This window comes from Sylvia atricapilla, chromosome 6 (genome assembly GCF_009819655.1).
Source record: "Sylvia atricapilla isolate bSylAtr1 chromosome 6, bSylAtr1.pri, whole genome shotgun sequence".
NCBI classification, from domain to species: domain Eukaryota; kingdom Metazoa; phylum Chordata; class Aves; order Passeriformes; family Sylviidae; genus Sylvia; species Sylvia atricapilla.
Genome location: NC_089145.1, coordinates 27,286,233 through 27,313,027, shown reverse-complemented (window position 1 = coordinate 27,313,027; position 26,795 = coordinate 27,286,233). Strand labels below are relative to the sequence as shown.

At 37.1% G+C, this 26,795-nt stretch overlaps 1 protein-coding gene across 2 annotated transcripts; it reads left to right on the top strand.

Moving 5' to 3' along the window:
- Positions 1–253: 253 nt before the first annotated feature.
- RBM25 (RNA binding motif protein 25) lies at positions 254–26,795 on the top strand. Of its 2 annotated transcripts, XM_066321302.1 has the most exons (18): positions 254–374; positions 4,030–4,079; positions 5,500–5,670; positions 5,975–6,032; positions 7,147–7,307; positions 9,942–10,124; positions 12,321–12,374; positions 12,625–12,708; positions 16,279–16,559; positions 17,900–18,116; positions 18,405–18,494; positions 20,037–20,110; positions 20,804–20,954; positions 21,306–21,630; positions 22,624–22,898; positions 23,351–23,449; positions 24,148–24,195; positions 25,252–26,795. In XM_066321302.1, exons 1-18 carry the CDS (start codon positions 269–271, stop codon positions 25,342–25,344), a joined length of 2,520 nt encoding a protein of 839 aa, XP_066177399.1. In that variant the 5' UTR covers positions 254–268; the 3' UTR covers positions 25,345–26,795. The 2 variants fall into 2 exon arrangements, with proteins under 2 accessions (XP_066177399.1, XP_066177400.1); XM_066321303.1 differs by lacking the exon at positions 12,321–12,374.

Sequence of the window (26,795 nt, the reverse complement as noted above, 5' to 3'; positions counted from 1 at the left end):
TTTTTGCTTCATTCTGAAACACTTCCTCAGAAGTGCTGTTTTTGATTGAGAAAGACTTCTGCTACATCTGTAACACAATGAATAGCTGTGAGAAAAAAAGTTGAAAAAATAGTTTTAGTTTGTAGTTGAATGTCCATATAAAAATTTAAAATAACTATGTGCACAATTTAAAGTAATTATGCCACTTCACTGCTCTTGTAATTCACATTTGGGAACTGACTAGTACAAGTTTCTTTTTCTGTCTTTTTGACAGATTGTGACTGCAAGAATGTCTTTTCCACCTCATTTGAATCGCCCCCCTATGGGAATCCCAACACTTCCCCCTGGGATCCCACCTCCACAGTTTCCTGGTTTTCCTCCACCTGTACCTCCTGGTAAGTTATATTAATATATGGAAGTATGTACAAATTAATTTCTTGATATTATTCTGAATTCCTTTAAAGCCAGTAACTTTCATAAAGCATACATCTCAGTAACTCTGATTTGTGTACATTGCAGTTGAGTTTCTAGTTTTCCCACAGATCATGTCATATGAGCAAGCTCCTTTTGGTCTACCAAAAACTGTTTGCTTTTGACTAGAAATGAAATACTGGACTTTTCTTGAGCTTTTATTCAAGATTGAAGCTGAGTGGCAATTTCTGTTAATATTAGGTGTTCCAGAGCCACTGTTTTGACAGTAATCCGTTGTAATAGCCTTTGGAAACTCTTGGGTATGCTGAGTATGTGTAATGTGAAAATAGAGGAGTAACTTTCAGAGAAGGTCCAACTTGTTGCACTGTTTTTCTCAGTTTTTGATGTCCCACTTACTTTTATTTTGCTTCTTATGTTCTTTCCTCCAATCTTGGAAATTTACAGTTATCCTTATAATTTCTTCTAATCTTCCCAGAATTATTCCTACCTTTTTTCTTTGTTTATCTGTAAGATCATGCTCTGTTTTTTGAGTTGAGATTTTAATTTGTTGGTCTGGAAGCACTTGCTTTCTGTACATCGTGAATATACACAATGATGACTGGAGGCAAGAAACCATAGAGCCGGTGGGAGAGGGGAATACATCAGAGAATTACCTCCAGAATTCATCACAAGGGATGCAGAAAATAGCTCCTGTCCTGTCTGTATTGTCTTAAAGTGTGTTGTGGGGGAGTGTTTTGTAGACAGTAGAGGCGTTCAAAAAATGGATGGTTGAACTACAAAAAGATTTTTGCACATCATTTATCAGGCTAATCTTTATTTGCGTGTATTTTTTCTAAACCTTTTTCTTGAGAACCATGAGATGTTACCTATTTTCTGATAAAGGCAGAGTTCTTGCTAAGTTAACATCCTGCCATCAAAAATTTCAGGTTGAATTTTAAAATCTTACCTCTTATTTTAGCTCCAGTTTATGTATACTAGTGTATAAAACACCAGATACTTTTAAAAATTACTTTCTGAAATATATTTTAAAATGCCTGATAGAATTTTCTGCTCTGAACATTTTGCTTCTTAGTATGTGTAACAAAGATCTTTTTGTTCTCTTGTGTTTAAATAGTCTCATTTTAGTATTGAATAGTATGTAGAGTGGAGAAGCCTGGTATTAGGTGAGAATAAAATTTTTCTCTGCACAAGAGAAACTTGATTTGCTTACCAGTGCAGATGACATATTTTGACTTGTAGAGGGTATAGATCTCACTTCTTAGTATGAGCACATCAGTAGAGCTGAAAATGCCACAGAGATGTTATGAAAGTCTGCTCTGAATTTAGTCCATATGTAAGATCACAATTTTAGTGGCTTACACCATGATCTTTTGCTAGATGTTTGGTCAAAAATGCATGTCTTAGTTACCTCAGCCTGTAATTTTCTGAAAAGTTTCAGCTGAAGTAGTTTGCTTGCATAATAACGAAATTAGGAAAGGTGGTTTGCTTTGCTTAAAAATACAGTTGCTAAAACCAGGAAGGTCTAGCATTTCCCAATATAGTGTGGAAGGTTTGATAAGGAGGTTATTCCAGTGAATCTCTGAAGATTACTGGATACCACTAAGATGTAAAAAAACCCCATTTTGCATGCCAGAAATGCTGTAGTAGGTCAGACCTGCAGTCCATATGGGCTGGTGCATAATGTGGGCAGTGGGACTAGAAGGCAGTATTTAGGGTGGGCATATATCCCTGTCTGCTTTCTGAGTCTGTTGCTTCATACACCTGTAGTGTTAGGGGTCTTAGAGTGTGATCTTTTGTTGTTCTTTGTCTTTTTCTCAATCTGTCATTTATGAACATTTTGGATTTTTTTTTACTCTGTCCATCTCTGTCACGTCCTGAACCAAATTTGAGAAGTTCATTAACTGCTGTGAAGGGTGCTACTCTCTTAAGTCTGTCTTTACACTCACTGGCCTACTCAGTCTCTCCCTCTTGTCGCAGTTCTGATGTGGGAGTCGGGCGAATCGACTTTTATGGTTTTGTACATCTCAGCCATGTTTCATGACTTGAAGGGTCTCAGGTTGTGCAGCCTTTCCTAGTACAGCAGCTGCTTCACCAGTGAAGTCATGTAGCTGCTGTTCTCTGAGGCTGGGCAGCCTTGGGTTGCAGACATCAGGTCTGTAAGGCTGTCGCCAAAACTGTAGGTGCACCAAGCTTTTGTGTAGCAGCTAAATTACACCTGTGGTCGTTATGTTTCCTGGTGATGCCCAGTATTTCAGTGGATTTCTGTGGCTTCTGCTGAATATTGGGTAGATAGTTTCATGGAGGTATCAATGATAACACAAGTGTGTTTACTGAGTTGTAACTTTAAAAGCCATTGTGATAATTATAATAACTTTAGGGCTGCACAGCCAGTCTTATCGGGGAGTAGTTGCTACAGTCTGTGAGCTGCCATGGTGTATTAAAACTGAGAACATGGGAGGGCAATACAGTTTTGATTGTCTGAATGGTTTGGAGGAACAAGAGGTAGTATGACCTTAATATGAAGGGACTGAGGAAGAGGATTGAGATCTGGAGAAAATAAAAAAACAACATAAATAAAGTAAAACCAGACTGGATGAGGAAAAAGCTGGAAAGGATATCTGAGGAGAAGTGTTTTAAGACTAAACACTAGAGAAAATGGGAAACAAGTCCAGGGGCAGCAGATTGCAGAAGTTTAGGATTCTCTGAACACAGCAGTAAGAGAAGGATCAAAAGGGAGGGATTGAAGAAAAAAACAATGGAAGCTTTTCTAGAATTAAAAAAAAAGAGATGTGGGATCCCTGTGAAGAACATGAGATTGACTTCACTGTTCCCAAGTCTCCATGTGTCTGCTGACCAACAAGTAGTTTTGATGAAATCCATTCACTTAATATATTGAAACTCTAGCAGCTGGCATGGACAGATAAAGAGCCTTTCTTATGATCAGATATTGGCTCATGAAAGTACTTAAAGCTGCTCGTGAATTTGGTAATGTAAAAGAAGTATTGAATTATTTCATCTGATGAAATATTAATTTAAAATATTGTTATTAATTAATGAATATTATTTAAATTCAGTATTTTTCTAAATTAGATGTTGGAGACTGCCAAATGAAGTATTCAGCAGCTTCTCGATAGAGTTTTTTTTTTTTTATGCTGCCTTCCATTAATTAAGGTATTCCATAAATAGTGGCATGAAGCCTCATGCCATTGACTGCAGAACCTCATCCCTAAAGCCATGTGCAGAAATGATTGTGCTCTTTGAATTATGTAAGCTGGGAGCGAGATTATCTGTAGGGCATCAGCTGCCTTTGCTCTCAGGAATTCCTTGCCTCGTTCATCACTCTACTGTCTTCTAGAACAACACTGTGGCTTGAATCTGCTCTGAAAATAGATTTGTTTGTGGAAAACTTGAAATGGTAGTACCAGGAAGTGACTAGGATGCCTATGGTATGCTAATGTACTTTGTTGGAATGCTTAAGGAATTACTGGTAATCAGTACTGTGAAATTCTTATTTGACCAAAATTGCTGTCTAGTTTGAAAACCATGTCTTCAATAATTTCATTTGTATTCATCAGTTCTCAACAGGGCAGACTAATATTAATGTATTGTCTTTCTCAGGGACCCCTATGATTCCTGTACCAATGGGCATTATGGCTCCTGCTCCAACTGTAAGTATTACAGTAGGGGTGAGATTATAGCCAAATAAAATGGAGAGTAAAACTTAGTAGATGTCAACAGTGATTTTGTTTTGCTCTATTCCATCAGAAATCTATTGTGAAAGAAAATGCTTAGTTTTAAATGCAACTATAATGCAAATGTTATGTTAATTTCTGACCTGGACAAAGCTTGAAGTAATGTCTGGAGCTACCAGCTGCAGAGGTGAAGCAATTATTGTTCTTGCAAAAAGATATGCTTCTCTCAAACACAGTGGTTTAGGCTTTGCCTCTGGATCATGTGTGCACCTTCCTGTCCCGTACAGTTAGATCAGGGAAATTCCAGGTCTTTTGCTCTGGAGTTTGTAGCCCTGACTTGGTACCCTGGAGGTATTACCTCATCCAGGTTTATAAGGCAGCACTGCTGGATTGTCCAAAAACATGTGATTTGAGAAAGCTTACAGGTAAGCTTACTGCCTCCATGTTGCAGGGAAGGGAAGAGTTGCATCTAATACCCATCTGTGGAAAAGCAAATGAAAGGTTTCTTTGTCTATCTTACTAATTTCAAGTTGGAAGGGGAGTTATGATTTTTGGGTGGAAAAAAGAGGGCTTCAAAATATAAACATTACTTCTTGACTACAGGGTGAGTTATTGTTTGTGCAATTTTGCAGAAGTGATATCTCCCCAAAATACAAAATTTTTTGATAGCTTGTATTATCTCCTACAGGATGATACCTTCATGGTAACCAGTGTGTTTGAAACAGATACTGAAACAAATTTATTATTTGGTTTCATGGTTAAAATAACTTACAGTAAGTGACACTTCTAGAAGAGTGTTCTGAGAAGAGAGGACTGTTAAATCTTGAAAGAAGGTGAAAGAAGTGTAGCAAAATGGAGTGGATGATCATGCCTGTCTTTGTACAGTTAATTTACAGACATTTGCTCCTTAATGTAAAGAGGCTTTGGGTTATGTGTTCATTGAAAAAAGCAGTAGTGTTTATTCACTGTGTGGAAGCTTTAAGATCATGTGTCCATTGAAGCCTTTGAGCCGGAGTTACTTTTCTGTTCACAGCCTGGTTTTTACACTATTAGGTAAGGAAATTCAGCTTCTGGTGACTCAAATGTTGCACTTTTGTTATTTGTAGAAATAATACCTAATGTTACTATAGGCTCACCTTGAGACCTCCAGTGGCTGTGTTCAGTTACACCTTTTGTTATCTTCCTTTGCCAGAAAATGGCCATCTTTTTTTGTGTCGTAGAAAGTATTAAAGCCTGAACTGTTTATTGGTGTCTTACTCCATAAGCCTAACTAAAGTTCGTATGAAAATTCAAATTTGAAATAAGTGTGCATCCCTAAGTCTTATGTCTTACTGATTTAAATAAAAAACCAAACCAATCCAATGCTTTATTTTACAACTTCTCCTCCTCTTTATAGGTGTTAGTTCCTACCACAGTGTCTATGGTTGGAAAACATTTGGGAGTCAGAAAGGACCATCCTGGCTTAAAGAACAAAGAAAATGATGAAAACTGCGGTCCTACTACTACTGTTTTTGTGGGCAACATTTCGGAGAAGGCCTCAGACATGCTCATACGGCAGCTTCTAGCAGTAAGTACAGTGGACTGCTTGTTAAATTTCATCCCCGGCTCATGAATAAAGTAATGAAAGCAGTGTATTGAAACTTAAAAGCAGAGCTATTCCCACTAACTGGAATAGCAGCCCACTATGCCTGCATTCAGTAAGTAAAGAGTACAGCTTTTTTTACACTATAGATGTCCGTGAATATAGACGTATTTTATTTTTAGTAGCGTTCATATTTTTTAAAATTTTATAATCTTTTGCAAAAAGTGTTTATGTTTTTGTAATGTTTTGTATATAAAATAATAATTAATTATACTTCTCTTAATTGTAGAAATGTGGTTTGGTTTTGAGTTGGAAGAGAGTGCAAGGTGCATCTGGAAAACTTCAAGGTAACTGTTCATGCTTTTCAAAATATTTAAATCTGTTCTTGTTTTTATTAGCTGTCAGCTTTTTAATATCTTGACACACTGCTGTTCTTAATCATTTTACATTTTAAGATGCTGTAATATGATAGCTACAAAATGCTTTCTAGTAAAGGGCTAGTATTTTCTGGAATTGAGAATAAAATAATATCATTGAGAAAGATTAAATGGAAAAATGTCTTGGGAGGCTAGTTTTGCTTACTTTTCTTTTCTGGAACTGAATAATTTTATACACTGTTCCTGAGAAAACTTTGCTGGTTTGGACTTGGCCCTCAAAGGAAGATACTATTCCTAAAGTTTTATAAGTAATTTCCAATAATATGTATTGTCCTTCTCTATGAAGGATGTTTTTCTGATGTAAAATTTACTTTTCTTAAAGTCAAGTTGAACTGATTTAAATTTTGTGACCTTTCTCCAGTGATTGCAGGAATCAATTTTGATTACTATTTTTTTGCTGTGTTTTCGCATCTTGCTAAGTTTGTGGTTTTTTTTTTTTGTTTGTTTTTAAGGATGTAGTTCAGTTCTTTCAGCTTTTTTATATCTCACACTTTTTTTATTTTGCTGTTATAAAATGTTTTTCTCATTTAAAACTTTACATAACTGTTGTGAAAACTTAGTTTGAAATCAAACAATTGCAAATCCACCTGAGATGTCATATAGACTGCATTTCTTAGTTAAGACAGATATGTCAAAAGCTTTACAAACACAATAGTGAGTTGGAGGGGACCTTTTAAAGTTCATCTAGTCCAGCCCCCTTTGAAGAGCAGGAACATCTTCAACTAGATCAGATTGCTCAGAGCCCCATCCAACCTGACCAGGAAGGTTTCCAGGATGGGACATCTACCATTTGTGTACTGGTTCCATCTTATTTATTGGCCTGTTAATGATATCAAAGATGAATTCAGTCTGATGAACTCAAAGATAAGTGAACTTTGATAAGTACAAAGATAACTGTACTTCTGGCTTTTATAAAACAAGTGCCTGTGTTCCAAGTTTATCGATTGAAAATAAATTTTTAAACAAAGTAAATTGCCTGAGGAGCTTTAATGCCTTTACCACTCATTTCAATCATCCATTTCAGCCTTTGGATTTTGTGAGTACAAAGAGCCAGATTCCACCCTGCGAGCACTGAGACTACTCCATGACCTCCAGATTGGAGAGAAGAAGCTGCTGGTCAAAGTTGATGCAAAGACAAAGGCTCAGCTAGATGAATGGAAAGCAAAGAAAAAGGCATCTAATGGGGTATGTATATCATGTGTGATTTGCATTCTTTTATTAGAATGTCAGTGTAACGTTACTTGCTAGATCAGATTGTGAGCATGTCTCAGTTTCTACTCCTTTCTATGTCTTTAATTCCTTTTAGGATTTTGCCAGAATCACATTAGTGAGTCTGAAGATATGTTGAAAGTCAGAGAAATGTAAGCTCTTAATTCTATAGTGTTTGAACTCTGCAAGCTACAACTACATTTCTAGAATCAATTTTGTAATTCATTATGAAGTGTAGTGATAGGTGCTATGTGTTTTGATTCTGTTGCTTCATTTTTGTTTAGAAACTCTTGAAAGTGCTTAAAGCCTAGAAGAAAGTTACTATGTCCATCTGTAAATTGGCTGTCTGAGGGAAATTGAGGTTTCTCTCCCCTCCACTGATGATCTTTTTGAGCAAATCAGTGAAAGGAAGTAGATCATTCAGTAAAAGAGACAGGTATCAGGCAGTGGGCCACTTTCAGACACTTAGTAGGTGGAAAAATTGCTTTCTTATTATCCCTGTCTAAATCTAAGGATCTGTTTTGGGATAATTGCAGATACTTGGTGTGTTGAATTCTTATTGAGATGCAGAGATACTTAAAAGACAAGTTTGCATTAAATTTAATTGTGTCTGTTTCTTTGCTAAAATAGTGTGTTTCACTCCCAATTTAATTGGGCTTTGTCTCTAATTTCTAAAGTTTTGCATGTGCCTTAAGATACCACTTTAAACTTTTTTTTTTTGCTGTAAAATCACAGTGAGAAGAGGCTCTTGTTCAGAAAACTAAAAATGCTAATCATGCTGTAGCAACTAAATTTTAAAAGTTTCAGTTTGGAATTTTTCTTAAATGTGTGTAGACTAGAGTGGAAACACAGATACTTAAGTTTCATTTTACCTAACCAGAAGTAGAGGCATAATAATGACTTGAAGTACTTGAAATGTTTTTGACTTGGATACCCTGTGTTTGGGGTAAATGCAATGGCTTAGTAAAGCAGGGTGCTAGCTTTGTGAGGTTTGAATGGAGTACTATACTAGCTCTTAGCCTAGTTTAGGGCTTCGTTAGACTGCCCTTTAATTCTGTACTTCCTTGTTTCATGGTGGCATCACCTGTGTTACTGTGCTTCACAGCTGATATTACAAACAAGCTTGAAGTATTTCTGGAGTTCTTGTACATCTCTCAAGAATTTTGTTTTCTGTGAGCCCCTCTGAGTTACAGTCAGGCTGGGAGGATTGATTTTAATGTAGCAGCAGGTACTGATTGTGACTTTGGTGAAGGCAACTGTATGAGTCCATTATTTTGAACTGTAGAATGAGATTAGCTCCATGTTTTTTGTTGGGTTTTATTGGATTTGGTTGGTTTTTTGTTCTTTTTTGTGGTGTGCACAGAAAGGCTGTGAATTGCTGAGGGGTGTTGATGAAGTGCATTGTAATCAAACTGCTTGCAATTCCTTTCATACCATCATTGGTGTGCTGGTGCCACTTGGATCCAAAAGTTTAAGATTTTCTCAAATATTTTTAATTAAAAAATCAAACATAAACTACAACACAATTTCATGTAGAGACACACTAAGCAAACCTTTATCTAATTAGCTCCTCTCCCTGGTCACTACTTCTCCCTGCATCTCTTCAATTCCACCCCCTGTCACTACCTTCTAGCTCTTTTCAGCCTGCTCCTCCTTGGTCTGGCAGCTTCTTCAGCTCCAACTGAATCCTCCCTTCCCCCTCATTCTTAGCTGCTGCTCCATCAGACCCTTCCCCCCCCTCACTCCACCCACCACCTATCGTTTGACGGGATACCCAGCTGGATTCTCAGGTGAGATTCCATTTTTCTAAAAGATTCAGGGGATCGAGAGGTGGGCGACCTTGCTTGGTGTGCATCATTCTACCCTTTCATATAATATTTAGTGAAAGGCACTTCTTTGAGTTCCTTTTCCTCCCTACAAGGTTGAAAGGGGCAAAAAGATGAGGAACTGTGAAGTACTTGATCACCAATAATTAAAAAAATAGTTCATTGTGCAAGGAATGTTTTCCCTAATGATGTTTCTTTAATATAGTTCTCCCATTTGAAGTTGCAGCTCGGAAGTTTTAGGTAGGCATTTGTATTGCATGGCACTTAAGTAGAAGGCTTAGAGGAGCTGTTGTTGAAGTGACTTGAAGTTCTGGAATATGAAAGGCAAAACTTTTGACCAAGAGCTGCACTATAGTGATTGCCTTTCTGGGAGCATGTGGGTGCTCTCTCTTTTCCTATCAACTGCCCTAATCCATTTTTCTGTTCTATTATGTTATTTTTTTATACAATCCTACACTAGCTCTCTGCAGCCATTCCATAAAACTGCAATAAACTGTGGTGTTGCCAGTGTGAAAAGATCTGACTAATACAATGCAATTGATAACTACTTGTATTTGTAGGTGGTTTGGTTTTCATGTGGTGAGTTGTTGTTTTTTTTTGGTTTCTTTTTTTGTATGCATTTGTTCTTTCTTCGTTGTTGTTGGGGTTTTTTTTTTGTTCGGGATTTTGCTTTTTTATAGTAAATAATGTAGGGGCATGAATGTGATGATGAAAGGTGAACTTCTGAGAAAACCACTATTACTCTCAATTTTTTAAGTCTTGTTGCTTTGCCATTTTTCCTTAGAACTCCAGACCGGAGACAACAAATGATGATGATGAAGCACTGGATGAGGAAACGAAGAGAAGAGATCAGATAATTAAAGGGGCCATTGAAGTCTTAATACGAGAATATTCCAGCGAGCTCAATGCCCCCTCCCAGGAATCTGACTCTCACCCCAGGAAGAAGAAAAAGGAAAAGAAGGAGGACGTATGTGTTTTGATTTTGGACAAAACAGATTTTTTTTTTCTTCAACTCACCTTTATATAATGGCCAAACCTTGTGCAAATACTTTAAACCTAAACTTCTGATGAGAAAACAAATCAACAAGCATTGATGTCAGCAGCAGTTTCTTTTTTTTTTTTTTTTTTTCTGAGCTGAAAGCTAGTCAGTTATAAACACCATCACTTCAGGATGGTTTAGGCATTTAAGCACATAAACTTCTTGGAAGAACAGGTTTGAATCTGGGCAGGACTGAACCGACCTTTCATCCCTCTGAAGGTGGAAATACTGAATTTAGTGCAGTTTAATCTGTATGTGCATATAGGGTTTTTCAGATAAAAACTTAAAAAAACAACTGCAAAGAGTTCCTGCATACCATCCACTTCGAGGGAAAGATGCCAGGGCACTATTGTAATGTCACAATTTTGGTAGTTTTTGACAAAATTCTTCTCTCTGCTTATAGTACGCATTCTTGTAGTGTGCCTTGATCCAACTGGTTGCAGCTGTATACCCATATGTGGAAGCACTTTGTTAGTTGTCTATGTCCTTGAAGGGATCCTTCAGGGATGAAAGGCATATTGTAATCTTCCTGCCTTACAAAATCACTTTTAAACACGTCTCAATTTGGCTGGATTTGGTCAGCCGGCTTTCCTATCTTGTGCAACGTGAAAAAAAACCCATGTTAAGCAGGAATGAATGTTCTGGTTTAGACCTGCTTCTGTGAATGACCTTTTTATGGATTAAAAGAAAATGGAGAAGGGGGAACAAGGATAAGCAAACTCAGACTTAGCTTTTCCAGCAAAGTTTCTAACCATGGGAAAATGGGCTTTCCCACCTACCGTTCTGCACCTTATATGAAAGAGATTGGAAACTTGTTTGATGAAGATTTTTACCCACTTAAGTCTTTTGCAAAGTACCTATTCCAAGGCAATGATGCAGTTTCAAATGCTTATGGAGTTCAAATGTGGTGCAAGAAACATCTCCCTCAGGGAGCAAGTCTGTCTTCCCACAGCATTGTTAGTCATGGCCAACCTGAGGTATAAAAGTGCTGAGCTGAGAATTTGTTTTTCTTTCCTCTCCCTCTCTTTGGGAGATGTTTTCTTTGATGACAATGTGCAACTGAGTCACTGTCTAATGCTATCAGCTGTATTTTTTTGTTATGAGACTGTTACAATGTTTATTGTCCTGTGGGTAAATATACACATCTATGGCCATGAAAAATGCCAGGTAGTTAAACATTGTAAGAGACCTTTGCAGTCGTGAAGAGCTGGGTGCTGAGTGTGTCCCTGTGACAGAGCAATATTCTCGTAGCTCTGTGTTGTGTAGATCTTTACTGATCTGAGCTAGTCAAGTAGCCAAATAAGCTCTTTTAAAATATGCAGCAATTGTGGGTTGAAATTGCACCCCATCATCCTTCCCATACTGGGAAGGAAGACAAGAAACTTGGAAGTTGCCATCTTTGGCCTGTGTGGATAGAGGTGGGAGTGAAGAGATGGTACTAGCTTGTTGTTCTCTTGTGCATAAAGGAGAGGGGAGAGAAAGACTGTTGAGGGTGGGGGGAAAGGGAAGGTGGATACAGATATATTGTGGGGGTGGTGAGGGGGGTGTGAAAACTCACCAGCTTTGGGGCTGTTGTCCCCTGAAGAGCTTGGTGTGGAGATGACTCCTGCTGGTGTTAGCAGCAGAGGCTGTTAGTTCTTCTGGGTTGACGGCATGACTGCTGTGGGGGAGTTGAAAATGTGTGTGGAGAGCTGAGAGTGAGTGAATTCTGGTTTTCAATTTCAAGCACGGGGGAACCTCGCTAATTCGCACTAAGAGCAGGTGTGATCTACCAAATTCTGCGAATTAGCGAGTAAATAAAATCAAGACATACCCACTGCAAATATACTTACTTATTTTGGCAAGTGTAGCTTAGCCTTGTTTCTGATGCTACCATAGCGTACTAATATCCTGTAGTACACTTGTAATTCAGTGAAGTCTTACTAACATGAGACATCACTATGTGTTTTTAAGTAGTTCAGCAAAGGGAGAATTAGCGAGGTTCTTCTGTAACTTTGTTGAATCAGAGAAATGAGATCACAGCAATACAATATTGCTTTGTAGTACAAACATACAAAACATTGTTTTTCAGAGTAGTTTGCAATCTATTTTTAAAAAAAAAAATCTCCGTGGATTTTTCCGCAGATTTTCCGCAGATTTCCAGTGGCCCCACTGATACCTTATCCACTCATCACCAAGGTTCGTTTACATTGTAGGCTTTGACAATGACTATGTTTACTGCTAGTTGCCAGATTTGTGACTCTTGTCCATCTGATTTTTTTTTTTTCCACTCATTAACATCAGACTGTCAGGTTTGGTACTGCAGAAGGACTTTATTTATCTCTTGCAAGACGGGTTGAAAACTTCTAACCTTCAGCTTTTCTCTTGTTCTCCTGTGTCTGTACAGATGGCTGTTAATGCTTTTACTCCTGTCCCCCTTGTTTTTTAGGAGGATATAAATGCTATAGAAATGGAGGAAGACAAAAGAGACCTGATATCAAGAGAGATCAGTAAATTCAGAGACACACACAAGGTAGTATTCTTGTTTTTGCGCTTGATAAAAATTAGGCTTTTTCAAAATCCAAAAAAACCACTATTATAAAATTTAGCAGTACATTGCAATATCACTTAAAATTATGTTTATATTAGGTTTAATATACATGTAGTTCTTTACAAGTCAGAAAAAGACAGTTGCCACGTTAAAGTGGCCCGTGACGTCTTTATGCTAAGACTTTGATTGCTACTGAGTATTTTTCAGTCTTCTCACTTCAGCATGAATAAAGGCAGCTTAAGTTGCTACACATACATTAAGTCAAGATATTTATAAGTGAAGGCTAAACGGGGCTGCAGTATAAGACAAACACTTGAGTGTGTTTCTTTAGGTAGATTTGTAACATTATCCAAGACTTTTGAAGAGATGAAACGTGAATTAAATTAAAGTCTTTTATTTTAATAGTTCTAAGTTAAGAGTGGGGGAAGATTAAAACTAGGTCAGTGGTTACCAGACTTACCAAACTTTAGATGCATGGAAGAACTGTAAATTCCCATAAAGCTAATCTATTCATTGACCCCCACCATTATGATAGAGATCATATGGTGACTAATGCAAGATGAAACTCACAGCTTGGAAAGTAACATGGAATAGGATGTAAGTATGAGTTTCTGTTTTTTATTATACTTATGGATGCCCCCTCAGAAAAATATGCAAAGGGGTAACTGGCTTGGAAATATTTGTGCGCATCAAGTCCCACCCCAGGGTCCCCACTTACAGAAGTTTCCACTAATGCTAGTGCATATGTGAATGTTTCTGCTTTGGAAAGCAATACTTGTGGATCGGAGAGCACAATTGTGCATGTGATGTTCTTACTTTAGTGTTTAGCTTGAAGTTGGTATTAGTATTTTCCCCAACAAGAATTGGAGTGGTCCTTGGCCTGGGGAAGTATCAACAAGCTGCTCTTTTGAGCGCACACTCTTCTTTCAAAATGCTCCCAAATCAACATTAAAGAAAATGTTGATGATACAGCAAGGTGAAGTGCGCCCGTGTTGTTCAGCTTTACCACATGCAGTCACTGGGGGTGGTTTTCATGCAACCATATCAGTATGAACACAGGTGACTACATGTTATTGTAAGTTTTTCTCTTGACAAAAGTTGTTCAAGATAGAAACCTGGGGGAAAAAATCTAGAAAAAGTCATCTGGAGAAGCTCAGCAATTGAATGTGAAACTGGTTAGTGGTGAAACTTCAGTAGAATTATGTTCAATTCCAAGCCCCGAGTTGTCACTGTTACTAAAACACAAACAAGTAATACTTTTTTTAAAATTGCAAACAAAACAAACAAAAAGCAAGCTTCGCTATTTCAGAAGCTGTTGGGCATTTCACTGCCCTTGATCTGTATTTTTGGGGGGCTATTTTGGGTTTCTTAACATTAAAAATCAACTGGAAGTAGTCATTGTGTATATTGGATATGTTTAAAAGGGGCTATTGAATCCTTAGCAGTGGGCTAGTGAGCACAGTGAACCTTTGCATGTTTTTGGTATGAGTTTATAAACAATAACGACAGACTGTCAGGGTATCAGCATTGCAGGGGGCGTCCATTTACAGCACGGACGAGTCTGAAGAGAGCTCAAGGTAAGATTTAAAATTCTTCTACCTGTTCATTTCTGTTCATTACTTCAGTTTATCTGATACTGTTCCCATCCCATTACCCTGTCAGATCCTTCTATTTAGGTTTACAGAAGTTGACTGAGGTCAGATTTTGATTACAAAATACACCAATTTATTTTTTCAATTGGATTTTAAGAAAGTGGACTTAGGATAAGGATTTTTATATACCAAAACTTGTGCATGTGTATTTACACTTCTGTGAATATATTTTTAATAAAAGAAAGAAACCCACTCTCTTGAGAAATCTCACTGTAAACAAAGTTTTTGAGTCTGAAAGTTTTTGAGAGTGGTGAAAAAGCAGGAGTTCAACTGTAGAAATTTCTATTGGAACATCTAAGATAATCTGTAAGTATCAACCACTTCAGTATGTAAACTTTCTTTAAAAGTATATGAAATTTGAGGTAAGTTGTTTTTAAAAGTTGACAACCTGGTTTAACATTTGTCCCTACTGAGGTTTAACACTGTAAAGCTCTTGAACAAAACAGTCCTTAGAAATTAGTTTTTCAGCCCAGTGTATATTATAGGATCTAAGTTTTATTTTTTTCACATCAATTTTCTACCAATTCCTACCATTTTTAGTCCCTTTTTCCTTTTGTGATTTCAATGTATCCAACATGGGTTTGCCTGTATTGTGTTATCAATGCAGCATAGTTTCACTGGATACATTAATCACTAGTGAATTAGCTTTATTTCTGTACTCCTTTGTCGGTTCTCTGGTCTCTGTGCCTATGGCAGAAGAATACTAATCAGGTAAGATTGCTTTTTAAAGTTGTCTTAAATGCTTTGTTTTAAAGAAAAGAACAAAAAAACACAAAACAGAGAAAATGCTGTTTCATTGTTCCAGTTTTTAATTTCATTTCAGTGATGGTAAACGTGGAGCCAAAGGGGATAAACCTGTTTATTCTGCTTTATATTTGTTCAAAAAGTGGTATTCTTGCATCCATCAGGTTGAAATTTGGTATATTTGGTTGTTATTTGGTATATTTGTGAACCGTGTACTTGCTCTTCCTCCCAGAAACATAGCTAATAGGCAAGGTTAATCCAGTGTTGGCGGTCCATGTCCTAGCACAGCATCTGTAAGTTAACACATAACAATTGCTTCCAAGGATGGATTTATCTATCATTCTGTTGATGTATTCTCTATTGTCTTATAGGAATTCTGGTCATAAGAACTGTTTCTATATGAAAAAAAAGGTGGCAATTTTGTACAATTTTTAGTAAAACTGTAGCAGGTAACCCTTAGTTTCTGTGTTTCAAAAGAGCTATTTCCAACCTTTTTTTAATTGTCTCCATCTTGCAGTGGTGGAAGTTAAGATTCCATACTGCAGAGTCTAGTTCTTACCAATGAACACTTAGGACTTTTTTAGGGAGGGAAAAGGGGAAAAGTGACAGTTTTGTGCACTGTTTTAACCACATGCACTGTGTGTAAGTGGATGTATTTCTTTACCCGAGTTTTCACCTAGGATGGTTTTGGTGTGCCAAGATTTTTGGGAAACAACTCACTGTCCCAGTAAGCATTCCACTGAAGTATATTTTCCTAATTGAACAGAGTTGATTTTATCAGCTGGAAGTTCACACTTTGCTTGTACCCAACTGGCTTATAGGGCCAGTGGAATTTGAGTCCCACCTCCATCATGACTGGTAGCACACTCTGAATGTGCAATTTAGTCAGCTCGTAATACAAGGCCAGCCCTACTCTGCTAAGGTTGGAGATTGCTGGTCTGTGTAGATCTGTGCTTTTGCACGAAACTTAGTCTTGTGATTGCTGCATTTTGATTTCATACTTATAGTTCCAAAAAATACCCACCAAACCCTATTTAATATTTTTAAATTAGTGGCGGTTTTGGTATTTCCATTACCGGCCATGTGTGTTGCGTCGGGAGTATCCAGTTTGTGTAACTGCAAAATTAACTATGAAAGTTCTCTTGTTGGTTTTTAGAAACTGGAGGAGGAAAAAGGCAAAAAGGAGAAAGAAAGACAGGAAATTGAAAAAGAACGCAGAGAAAGAGAAAGGGAACGTGAGCGTGAACGAGAAAGGAGGGAGCGTGAAAGAGAGAGGGAACGTGAACGAGAGAAGGAGAAGGAACGGGAGCGTGAACGGGAGCGAGATAGGGATCGTGACCGAACGAAGGACCGGGACAGAGACCGTGAACGAGACAGAGACCGTGACAGAGATCGTGAGAGGAGTTCAGATCGCAACAAGGATCGGAGCAGATCGAGGTAAATGTACTTCAGTTGCTATTTATTTCACTCTTTCTCAGTGCTGTTTACTAAATGTATATGGTTCAGTAGATCAGCTGCCATTCAAGAGAATGATGCTTGTGGAAGATCAGAGTAACAGCAGGAAATCCAAATTGGGAGAATACTTGATATGCCCCACAGCACAAGAATATAAAAACTGCAATATACACAGAGCAACTCTCCAGTTATGACTTAAGCATACTGGTTTTGTCTCAAATATCTCTTATTTTTCATTATTAGCTTTATTCCTGCATAAAGCTACCTTATGTTTGTGGTATTTTTTAGCTTAAGCAGGTTTTATCATATCCTTAGTTACATGGTGGGCTTCTTGGTTGGATTTTTGGGGGGTTTTTTTTAGTCAGTTTGGTTTGGGTTTTTTGTTTGGATTGTGAGCTTTTTTTAGTAAGGGCAAGGGGATGACTCTTTTAACCTGTGATTAATCATATTATCTTCCAAGTGCTGCTTTCACTTTAAATCATATTGTCAGAAGTGTTAAAATTGTCTGTAAGCCACATAAACACAAAAGATTTGTTTAGGATAGCCTCTATTTCTGGTGATTTTGGCTGTGGAGGACTGCTAACACAGTCTGGTAAGAAATAGCCATATGTTCACGTTTCAGTGTATCTCCACACCTGAGCAGGTGTTCCCATATTAGGAAAAGAGTTTAATCCTCATCCTGAACTTTTAAGGAAGAAGTACCAGAAATTTCTATGCTTCTCTCACTATAATTGGCCCAGTGCCAGGACAAAGGCACTGGTTGGATCCTTGAGCTGTTCCTCAAGGAATGTAGCTATTTTCTATTGGGTCACAAGCCAAAACCCCCTCCTAGATCATTGAATACTTAAAAGAGAGCAGAGATTCTCTGGGCTTTTCAGGGTGTCTTAGCACATGAAAGGGACCTCCCTGCACTGTGCATGGCATTTACTCTCTTGTTCTATATAGTTTGTTATTTTCCCTTTAATTAAAACCTTTTTGCATTTTTAAAACACACCAAATCATGCTATCTTGCTAATTTTTTTAAGCTGTTTTTGAGACACTGCTGGTCACCCTCAGAGCTTGATACACCTTTGTGGGGCTAATAACATGCTGGCCTCACTCAGCCATGTGTGACGCTCATGCTTAGTAAATGGTTAGTGTTCAAACAACTACTTTTAGTGGGTTTTTGAATACCCATCAGTAAGTATTGATTTTATGCCCATTTCTATACCAGCTAACCATCTTCTACAACTGCAGAAACAAAATAACCTCTAAGATGCCTTTAATTTTTGATTGAATAGAGAAGGCTCTTCACTGAACTCTGGTTTTTTTTTTTCCTTCAGAGAAAAAAGTAGAGACAGGGAAAGAGAACGAGAACGCGAGAGGGAAAGAGAACGAGAACGCGAGAGGGAACGGGAACGAGAACGGGAGCGGGAAAGAGAACGGGAACGAGAGCGGGAAAAGGATAAGAAGAGAGACCGAGAAGAAGATGAAGAAGATGCCTACGAAAGACGAAAACTGGAGAGGAAACTGCGTGAAAAGGAAGCTGCATACCAAGAGGTGGGTTCTTTAAATAAAAAAGTGTTTCTGAGAGTTGATAACAAGTGCTCTAGTATAAAGTACATCATTCTCTTTTCCCTAAATATGTTTTTAATCCTTTGAGTACATGAGCTGGAGCAGAATATGTAAGTCACTGTCAAAACAGACTTTTTATTCTGATGTTTCAAATTAAAATGATGCAAATTATTTATAGTACAGTTATTTTAAACAACAATCCAAACTAACTTTGAAGTAGTACTGCTGCTCTTAATATGTTTGAGGATTGAAGTGCATTTTCTTTTGTTGCAGCGTCTTAAAAACTGGGAAATCAGAGAACGAAAAAAAAGTCGAGAATACGAAAAAGAGGCTGAGAGGGAAGAAGAAAGAAGACGGGAAATGGTAAGATTTATAGTTTGGCATGTAATTTTCCCAGCTTTGTTCTCTTGGTCGCATTTAGAATGGAATATTCTTATTGTTTGTTGTGTTAATGGATAGTAGCAGGGCTCTCATTTTGTATAAAGACCGTGTGTGTTTTTATACCAAAAGAATCCCCCGTTAACAGACTTGAAACAGAAGATGTCTAGTAAATGGGAGTACTATTTAGAGTCTGGAAAACAAAGGCTAGTGGTTTGGCCGTGAGGGCAAAAGAGTGGGAAGCAGACAGCTGCAAAATACTCTGGTCTGATAACTACACACTATTACATCTGTAACTTGTGAACTAGACCTGCTCATGTGCCCAAACCTTCTATGAAATATGATGCAATATTCTTTAATGTATCTAAGCACTTCATAAACGCCTGTCCTTAGTTCATTAGTTGTGAAGTTATTGCAGTTACCAATGTATCTGTTTATTGGAAAAGATGCCTTTGGAAGATAGATAATTCTGTCATCTCAACGGTTTTGTGCTAAAGCATAAAGAAGTTATTTTATGTTTTAGGGGTGTTATTTCACTTCATAGTTTCCTGGAGAAGGAGGGAAGATTTTTGAGAGAGTAGATGATGGATTAGAAATTGCTTCAAAGCCATATATGCAAACATCATATGCACACATATATGCATATATGCACACAGGTGCAAGAGGATTATAAAATATTTTGCTTCATGGGGAATCCAGGTTTTCCCTCTAAATGCATGAGGGAGAAAAAATGTGTGAAATTGACTCAATGATCTTTTCCATTTGAAATCCTCCTGCATGCTGTCTATGGATGACAGGTGTAGAAAGCAGTGTTATATTTTGTGCTGAAATTACAACCATAATCATAATTTGTTTCTCAAAGCCATTACCAGAGAAGTATATTATTGTTGGTTTAAGAATATTGCTTAAATACAGGTTAGAAGGTCCTAATTTATTTTTCCTTAAGGAACTGGGGGGTTTGCCTTTCATTTGATCAGAGGGGGAGAGCATGTCCCCTCTCTTTCTCCCTTGCCCCCTACAGTGTTAGGTCTGCACATTAATACCACATAGGCCTGTACATAAGTGATACATGGTTTTTATCAGTATCACAACAGGAGAGCGCTTATCCTAGGAACAGCCATCAGATTTGTTTCTGTGCATAACTGTCTTAAAAAAGCTTTTGAAACAAAGCAGTACTCATAAAATACACTTAGGCTGCCATGTTAGAATACCCAGTAGCAGACTTAAAGGATTTGGAGAAAAGAAACTTTGATCCTCTTCATCTGTAATATAAAACAAAAATCCCCAAATAAATAAATACATATATGTGAGCGGGAGTATATGTATCTATGTATGCAGATCAGTGACACAATACCAGTGGACACCTCTGGATGCAATACCAAAACTTTAACATTTTTTGTTTGGAAAATTCCATATTTTTAGTTTAAAGCAGAGTAGATCTACAATTAACTTGCTAATAACAATAATAAATTTTAAACTCTTGGAAAGGAAACCAGAAATCATTATTTAAGTTTCAATTCCTTGCAGGCAAAAGAAGCCAAACGGTTGAAAGAATTCTTAGAAGATTATGATGATGATAGAGATGATCCAAAATATTATAGGTATGTCTTTGTATTCCTAACAACAAAATCTCCATTGTTCATTTTAACACAGTTGTGACGTTTGTTGGCAGAGGCTTATGGAGTTTATATTTGACTAGTAATGTGGCAATGTAAGGGTTATAATTACCTATTTTTTTTGTGTCACTTCATAAGTGACAGGGAAAAGGGAAGATCCTTATACTGGTTAATGCTTGGGAGTAGCTGCTCATTCATATCACTTATTTTGTGAGTCAGGGAAAAGGTCAGTGTAATGTCAAAATAAGGTGCAGAGAGAAGGGAATAATAAGCATGCCTCTAAATAATTCACTGTAAAGAAGCTGTATATAATATGAAGAACAAGCTTGTTAATGTAAACAATTGGGAACATCCTTCAGCATGGGACTAGCTAACATTTGTGTAAAACTAATTTAGCAGAAGTGGTTCTTGTCAAAACCCTATAAACCTTGATTCTTTCTCTAAAGAGATCAGCAGCCACATTGTCTACTTCTGTTTAATATGGTGCGGTAGACTATGTACGCTAAGGTTGAGATCTGGTATCTTAAGATTCTTCTTTTACAAAAACAGGATGCCTGATGCTCTTATGAATGTTATTTTCATTTAGTGGGAGATACATCTGTATGAAGTTGTTCTTGTATTGTGGTACAAGCTCCTTATTGAAATGTTCTCGCAATAAAAAGCGTGTATCTTTTGTAGGGGTAGTGCTCTTCAGAAGAGGCTACGAGACAGGGAGAAAGAGATGGAAGCAGATGAACGAGATAGGAAAAGGGAAAAGGAAGAATTAGAAGAAATTAGGCAGCGTCTTCTGGCTGAAGGACATCCAGATCCAGATGCAGAGCTCCAGAGGGTGAGTTGTGGTTGGTCTGACCGGAAAACAAGTCCTTTGTATTCTGTTTGTATTGAGCAAAATTGTGTAAGAGATCTACTATTTACTACTTTCTCTATTCACGTTTTCTTATAAAGAAGTCCAGATAGGCAGTAGGAACATTGGAAACAAAAAAACTTTCCAGAATAACATCCAGATTTGATGGTGTTTGAGAATAAATTTGAATTAATCAGTTTACCTTACAAGAATGCCGGCAGTTACATGTATTTTTCTTGACTGACAGTCTTATAAAGAGGAGCATCCTTGATTCTTTTCAAACAGTACTAGTTTAGAGAGAGTGTCTGTTTTTGCTAACTGTTTGTTTCATTGTAGATGGAGCAGGAGGCTGAGCGGCGTAGGCAGCCACAAATAAAACAAGAGCCAGAATCTGAGGAGGAGGAGGAAGACAAGGCAGAAAAAGAAGAAAAAAGAGAAGAGCCAGAGGAAGAGGAGGAGGAGCCTGAACAAAAGCCCTGCCTTAAACCAACTTTGCGACCCATCAGTTCTGCTCCATCTGTTTCTTCTGCTAGTGGAAATGCAACTCCTAACACACCTGGTGATGAATCTCCCTGTGGCATTATTATTCCTCATGAAAATTCACCTGAACAACAGCAACTGGAGGAGCATCGGCCCAAAATAGGACTCAGCCTCAAATTGGGCAAGTTTACTTTTTGTTTCAGTCTTCCATATGGGATCAAAATAAAAATTGTCAAGCTGAGTAGTTATATAGTTTTCCAAATATGTCGTATGGTTTGATGTACTTACATTAAGTAGTTGTTAATCCAGGGACTGTGCTTGAATTAACCTATCCTATCCAGAAGATAGTTTTTATAGAGATCTCTTCATCTTAAACCTTGAGGGCAGAAAAGGAGGGAAGTTTAGGCATGTTCAAGGGCTAATTTTTATAGGTATGTTCTGAGCTGGGATTGGTTATTTTCACGTGCTTTTTCACCTTAATATATCTGTAAATATCTCTTTCCAAACTCATTGCTACTTTTCATTGATGTAAATATGTGTTAAATTTAAGACCTAGGTAGTTATATTTACTTAAGACCCTTTTAAAAGGAAGAAAAAAAAAAAGAAAATTTAGAGTTTTTTCTTCCTTTTAGAATATCACAATGAACTGGTGACAGTTGTGAGTGAAACTTGAGCCTAGAGTTCCTTAGTACTTTAGCAATTTCCTGCTGTTTTAGGAAAGTTAGTTCTGAGCAGCAGAACTAAGAACATTTGGATTCCAGAAGGTTTGTGTATTTTTTATTTACTATTTTGATGAAGTTATTCCAGGCTGCACTCTGAGCTCGCACTGTGTTCTATCTTGAATGAGGAGAGATTGTGTGTTATTAGGCTGATGAACACTTTGGTATGCGATGCAACCTTTCACTTAAGTCTTCCCTCAGAGAGAGTGGTAATTGGTTTCAGGGCAGAGAAAGAAGACCCTATTTTTCAAATGGGTCAATCTTCAACAGACTCCATTAAAGATCTTTACCTCTTTTGCCACTTTTGTAACAGAGTTTGAGAGACCAAAAGCCAATGCCAGGCATTCACAGACGTATATGTTGCATACAAAGCAATATTCCTCAAGTAATGGGGAAAGAGCAAACTAGTTTCAGTTACAGTTGATAAATGTGTTACTCTGTCTTTTGGGTTGTAGGTGCCTGCAACAGTCCTAATCAGCCCAATGCTGTAAAAAGGAAGAAACTTGCTGTGGATAGTGTTTTCAATAAATTTGATGATGAAGACAGTGACGATGTACCCCGGAAAAGGAAACTTGTTCCCCTGGATTATGGAGAAGAAGACAAAAGCAATATCAAAGGCAGTGTCAATACAGAAGAAAAGCGCAAACACATTAAGAGTCTCATTGAGAAGATTCCCACAGCAAAACCAGAGCTCTTTGCTTATCCTCTTGACTGGTCAATTGTGGATTCAGTAAGTTGATTCATTTAACAATTTTTAAAAAGGCATAATTTTTCCTAGTAAACATTATAATTGAGTAGAAAAACAAGGTTACTGGGACCCAGTGGATTGAGCATCATCATCATCAAGTGGAGTCAAACTTGTGTCCTCTATTTCTTGTTTATATATAATCCTTATTCTGAAGTATGCCTGCTTATTTTCGTTTGGTCTCTCTTGAATTGCCACTATGAATTACCAAGCAGTTTTATGGAAGGAGGAAAAAAGACACTGTAAAAACATGTTCTAGTTGCTCTCAGAAATACTTGCAGATGCCAAATCTCTAAGGGTTAAATCACTGATAGCAAATTATATCTTCTGCTAAATAGCTGTTTAAATCTTCTAGATGTGTATTGGGCAGTTGTTCCAACAGAGTGAAGTTTAAGCTAATTATTCATTTTGGTTTTGTTTTTTTTTTTTTTCCCCAGACACTAATGGAACGTCGAATTAGACCATGGATCAACAAGAAAATAATAGAATATATTGGTGAAGAAGAAGCCACACTAGTTGACTTTGTTTGCTCTAAGGTTTGTATTTTCTGCATTCTCTGTGAAGTTGGGGGTTTGCTCCCTGTTTAAACTGCAAGAGTGACTCCTGTACTTGTGTTCATAATGGCTTGTCTCGATTTTTCTTGGGCAACCAACTGTATGAGAGGCAAAGCAAGTGCTGAGAATTTTGTGACACAGTTGAATAGCAAAGTCAAAAGCAGAAGCTGGATATTTGCCATGCTTACATTATATATGTGTGTGTGTATGTATATATAAATAGAAGTAATTTTGTGGTATTGAAAAACAACTTACTTGGTTCTGGGAAAAAAGTACTTAAGAAGTAGATGATAAATCCAGTTACGAGGCGCAATACAGGGAGAATTTTGCCTTTGTCTTCCATTAGCAGCTTATTGTTGAAGGAAGGGAAGCTTTTTCCTTAAGTTAAGAAAACATAATTGGAGATGTGAGAATAACCAGCAAATACAGGACCTGTGAATCTCTGGAGCTTCCTGGAACTTGTTCCTCAGTAATTTGCCATAAACTAATAGTCAGTATAATGGATTCTGATGCAGTTTAATACTAATTTTTGCCATGGCTATTACTGGAATCTGATGAACTGAAAATACTTATTGCACATGGAAAACTTCTAGAATTCCTTGGACATAACTGGATTTTGTCAAAAAATGTGTATAGGTTTTATTCGAAGTTTTCAGTCTAAAAACATTTGTTTCTTTCAGGTTATGGCTCACAGCTCACCTCAGAGCATACTGGATGATGTTGCCATGGTAAGCAGAAATTCTGTGATTTATATACCTTCTACATTTTACTGAAGCCTAAAGTCAATTATGCAAAATAGCAAGTCCATAAGAGAAAACATATGTTAGATATGATTAAGCACATCATGCTATTACAGGCATTATTTTGCAGTTTCAGCAGCTGGGTACAAATTACTGACTCCTCTTCAGAATTTCGTATTATTCAGAAATGTGGAATAAAAATTTTTGTCCCTAAGGGTAGATCTCACAATCAACAATAAGAGAATTGGATCAGAAGTAAAAACTTTTATTCCTTCTTGTTCTTATGAATAGATCTTTATTAGTGGTTTAGTGGGTCTTTGCCTAATCAATGAGCAAAAGGGGATTTTCTGTAGAAGAGTAAAGGCTCTTTTTTTCCTCGTGTTGGAAGAGAGAAACTATGAAATCATGCTACTGTTTGACCATGTTTTCATACACTGAAAGGTGAATAAAACTAATGGTCCACTCTCTTCCTGTAAGGAAACTTAAAGGCAAAGTTGGTAGAAGCCACATGCATAGTGCAAGATAGTATTGTTTTTGGTGTGACTAGTACGTGACTTGGGGAACTTTGGAGAGATGCTGTGGACGCTAAAAGTTTGTACAGGTTCAAGAAAAGTCTAGATAATAAGTTCAGGGAAGAGAAATCCATTGAGGGTTTATTTCACAAATATCAAGGAAGTTCCAAATGAAAATGAGCAGAGATTAGGAATTAATTTAAGGGAAAATGCTACATGCGAATGTCCTGTTCTTACATTGGTTCCAAGCCTATCATTTCTCTGCCTCTTCCCAAACCACTTTTGTATACTAGTTTACTGTTGCTTCTACCTCTAAGTGCTCAACAGCTGCACTGTACAAGTACATAGTTAGAGCCTGGTCAACTATGTACTGATGCTGGGCAGACAAACACACCAGAGTTGCATTCAGTCCCTCTCTCAGAGACTTGTATTATGTAATATCTGTTTTGTCATTCTGATGTATCTAAAATTAGTCTTTATAACTAGAATGCATTACGTAAAAAATAATCTATAAAATGTGTATTTCCTACAGGTACTAGATGAAGAAGCTGAAGTTTTCATAGTCAAAATGTGGAGGTTGTTGATATACGAGACAGAAGCAAAGAAGATTGGCCTAGTGAAATAAAGCACTCTCCTTGCTTCTAGGGTTCCATTTCAATTTTGGGCTTTTTTTCCCCCCATTGTTCAGAGACTTTGAATTCTCTCTGTTCTCAGAGACTTGAGACCTGTATTTTTTTATGTAGAAAATGTGAATTTTTTTGTCCTCTGCTCTGAGGCCCCTTTTACCCTTCTCAGTTAGTTAACGAATCCTGCATTGGTTCTCTTTATAATACACGAGGTACAATTACCGGTATGTTTTATAAGCTGCAGCTACTGTACATGCTCTTTGGTAATTTTGTTATGTTACTCTGATTCTTGTAAATATTAAGAAAAAAAAATCCCTGTTTTGCAAAACATTTGCACTTAATGTGGAACTATATCAGTTACAGATGAAGACAAAGGATTTTACTGCAAGTTTATCAGTGTTTTTTTGGGAGCATACTTCTCCTTTTTTATTTAAGGAATGATCAAAATACGATTTAAAAATAAGTGTCTTGAGCTGTTTTCACAGAACAGCTTTGTGTGTTCATTTGATCTCTTCATCTGACTGGAAAAGAAGTTCCTTCAAACTTCTCTTCCTAATGTGAACCAGTAGTAATCTTGGTACTTTGTTGCCCATTAAGAATTACTAATGAATTTCTTGCAGATCCTCTGCTTTTTTCCCAGAAAGTGCAAATCACAGGAAATTTTTTATTTGCTCAGTTAAAACAAGAGCAGGAACTAAATTCACTAAGTGCTATCTAATGGTTTTCGGGGTTTTTTTCTGCTCAATTTCATTCTAGCCCTTACCTACTATCCCTTCTGTCTCCAAAAAATCAGAAGGTTTTTTAAAAAAGAAATTTAAAACTTTTTTTTTAGTATTTAGAAACAAAACAAAAAAGCCCTGTTTGAATGTAACTGTCTCTTATAAAAGAAAACAAAATAACCATGAAAACTAAACCATAAGTTTTCAAACAAAGCTGAAATCTTGTTTTTATCCATACTGTTAAACTAGCCCTGACTTTTGTTTTCTACTGTACACAGTCTGTTGTCCACAAAAAGAGGGTGGTATTTTCTGCCTTGTTTGTATGTTTTTTTATGAATTGACTGATACGATATAAATGATGACATGTACTGTAAACTGCATTTTTTTTATTTCATACCTGGGTAAGAAGTCAAATCTATAATGTGCTGTGAGCTGTTTTTGATTGCAGGAGAACTATGTTCCAGGGAGCAAACGGTCTCAAAATTATTTTTAATTTCTGAAACACAATTCTTAATAGCAAACAAATTAAGTAAAGGTGTTCCAGTATCTCTATATTGTATTTAACTGAAGGATACAGGTTGACCTGTTCAGAAAACAAACTGTGACCTTGAGTTACTAGTTCTTTGTATCTGGAGAGGACACTTGAAAACACTGTTCTTAACAAATGGGATCGTGTAAAGGTTCCACCATGTAAATATTTCAGATATTAAAAATGTATATATTTGATTTAA

What these genes read in the sequence shown, in the direction of transcription:
- RBM25 (XM_066321302.1), top strand. Translation starts at nt 269, where the DNA reads ATGTCTTTTCCACCTCATTTGAATCGCCCCCCTATGGGAATCCCAACA. An exon ending in TCCTCCACCTGTACCTCCTG is followed by an intron (nt 375 to 4,029) that starts GTAAGTTATATT and finishes TGTCTTTCTCAG; the next exon opens with GGACCCCTATGATTCCTGTA. An exon ending in AAGAAAGAAGACGGGAAATG is followed by an intron (nt 18,495 to 20,036) that starts GTAAGATTTATA and finishes AATTCCTTGCAG; the next exon opens with GCAAAAGAAGCCAAACGGTT.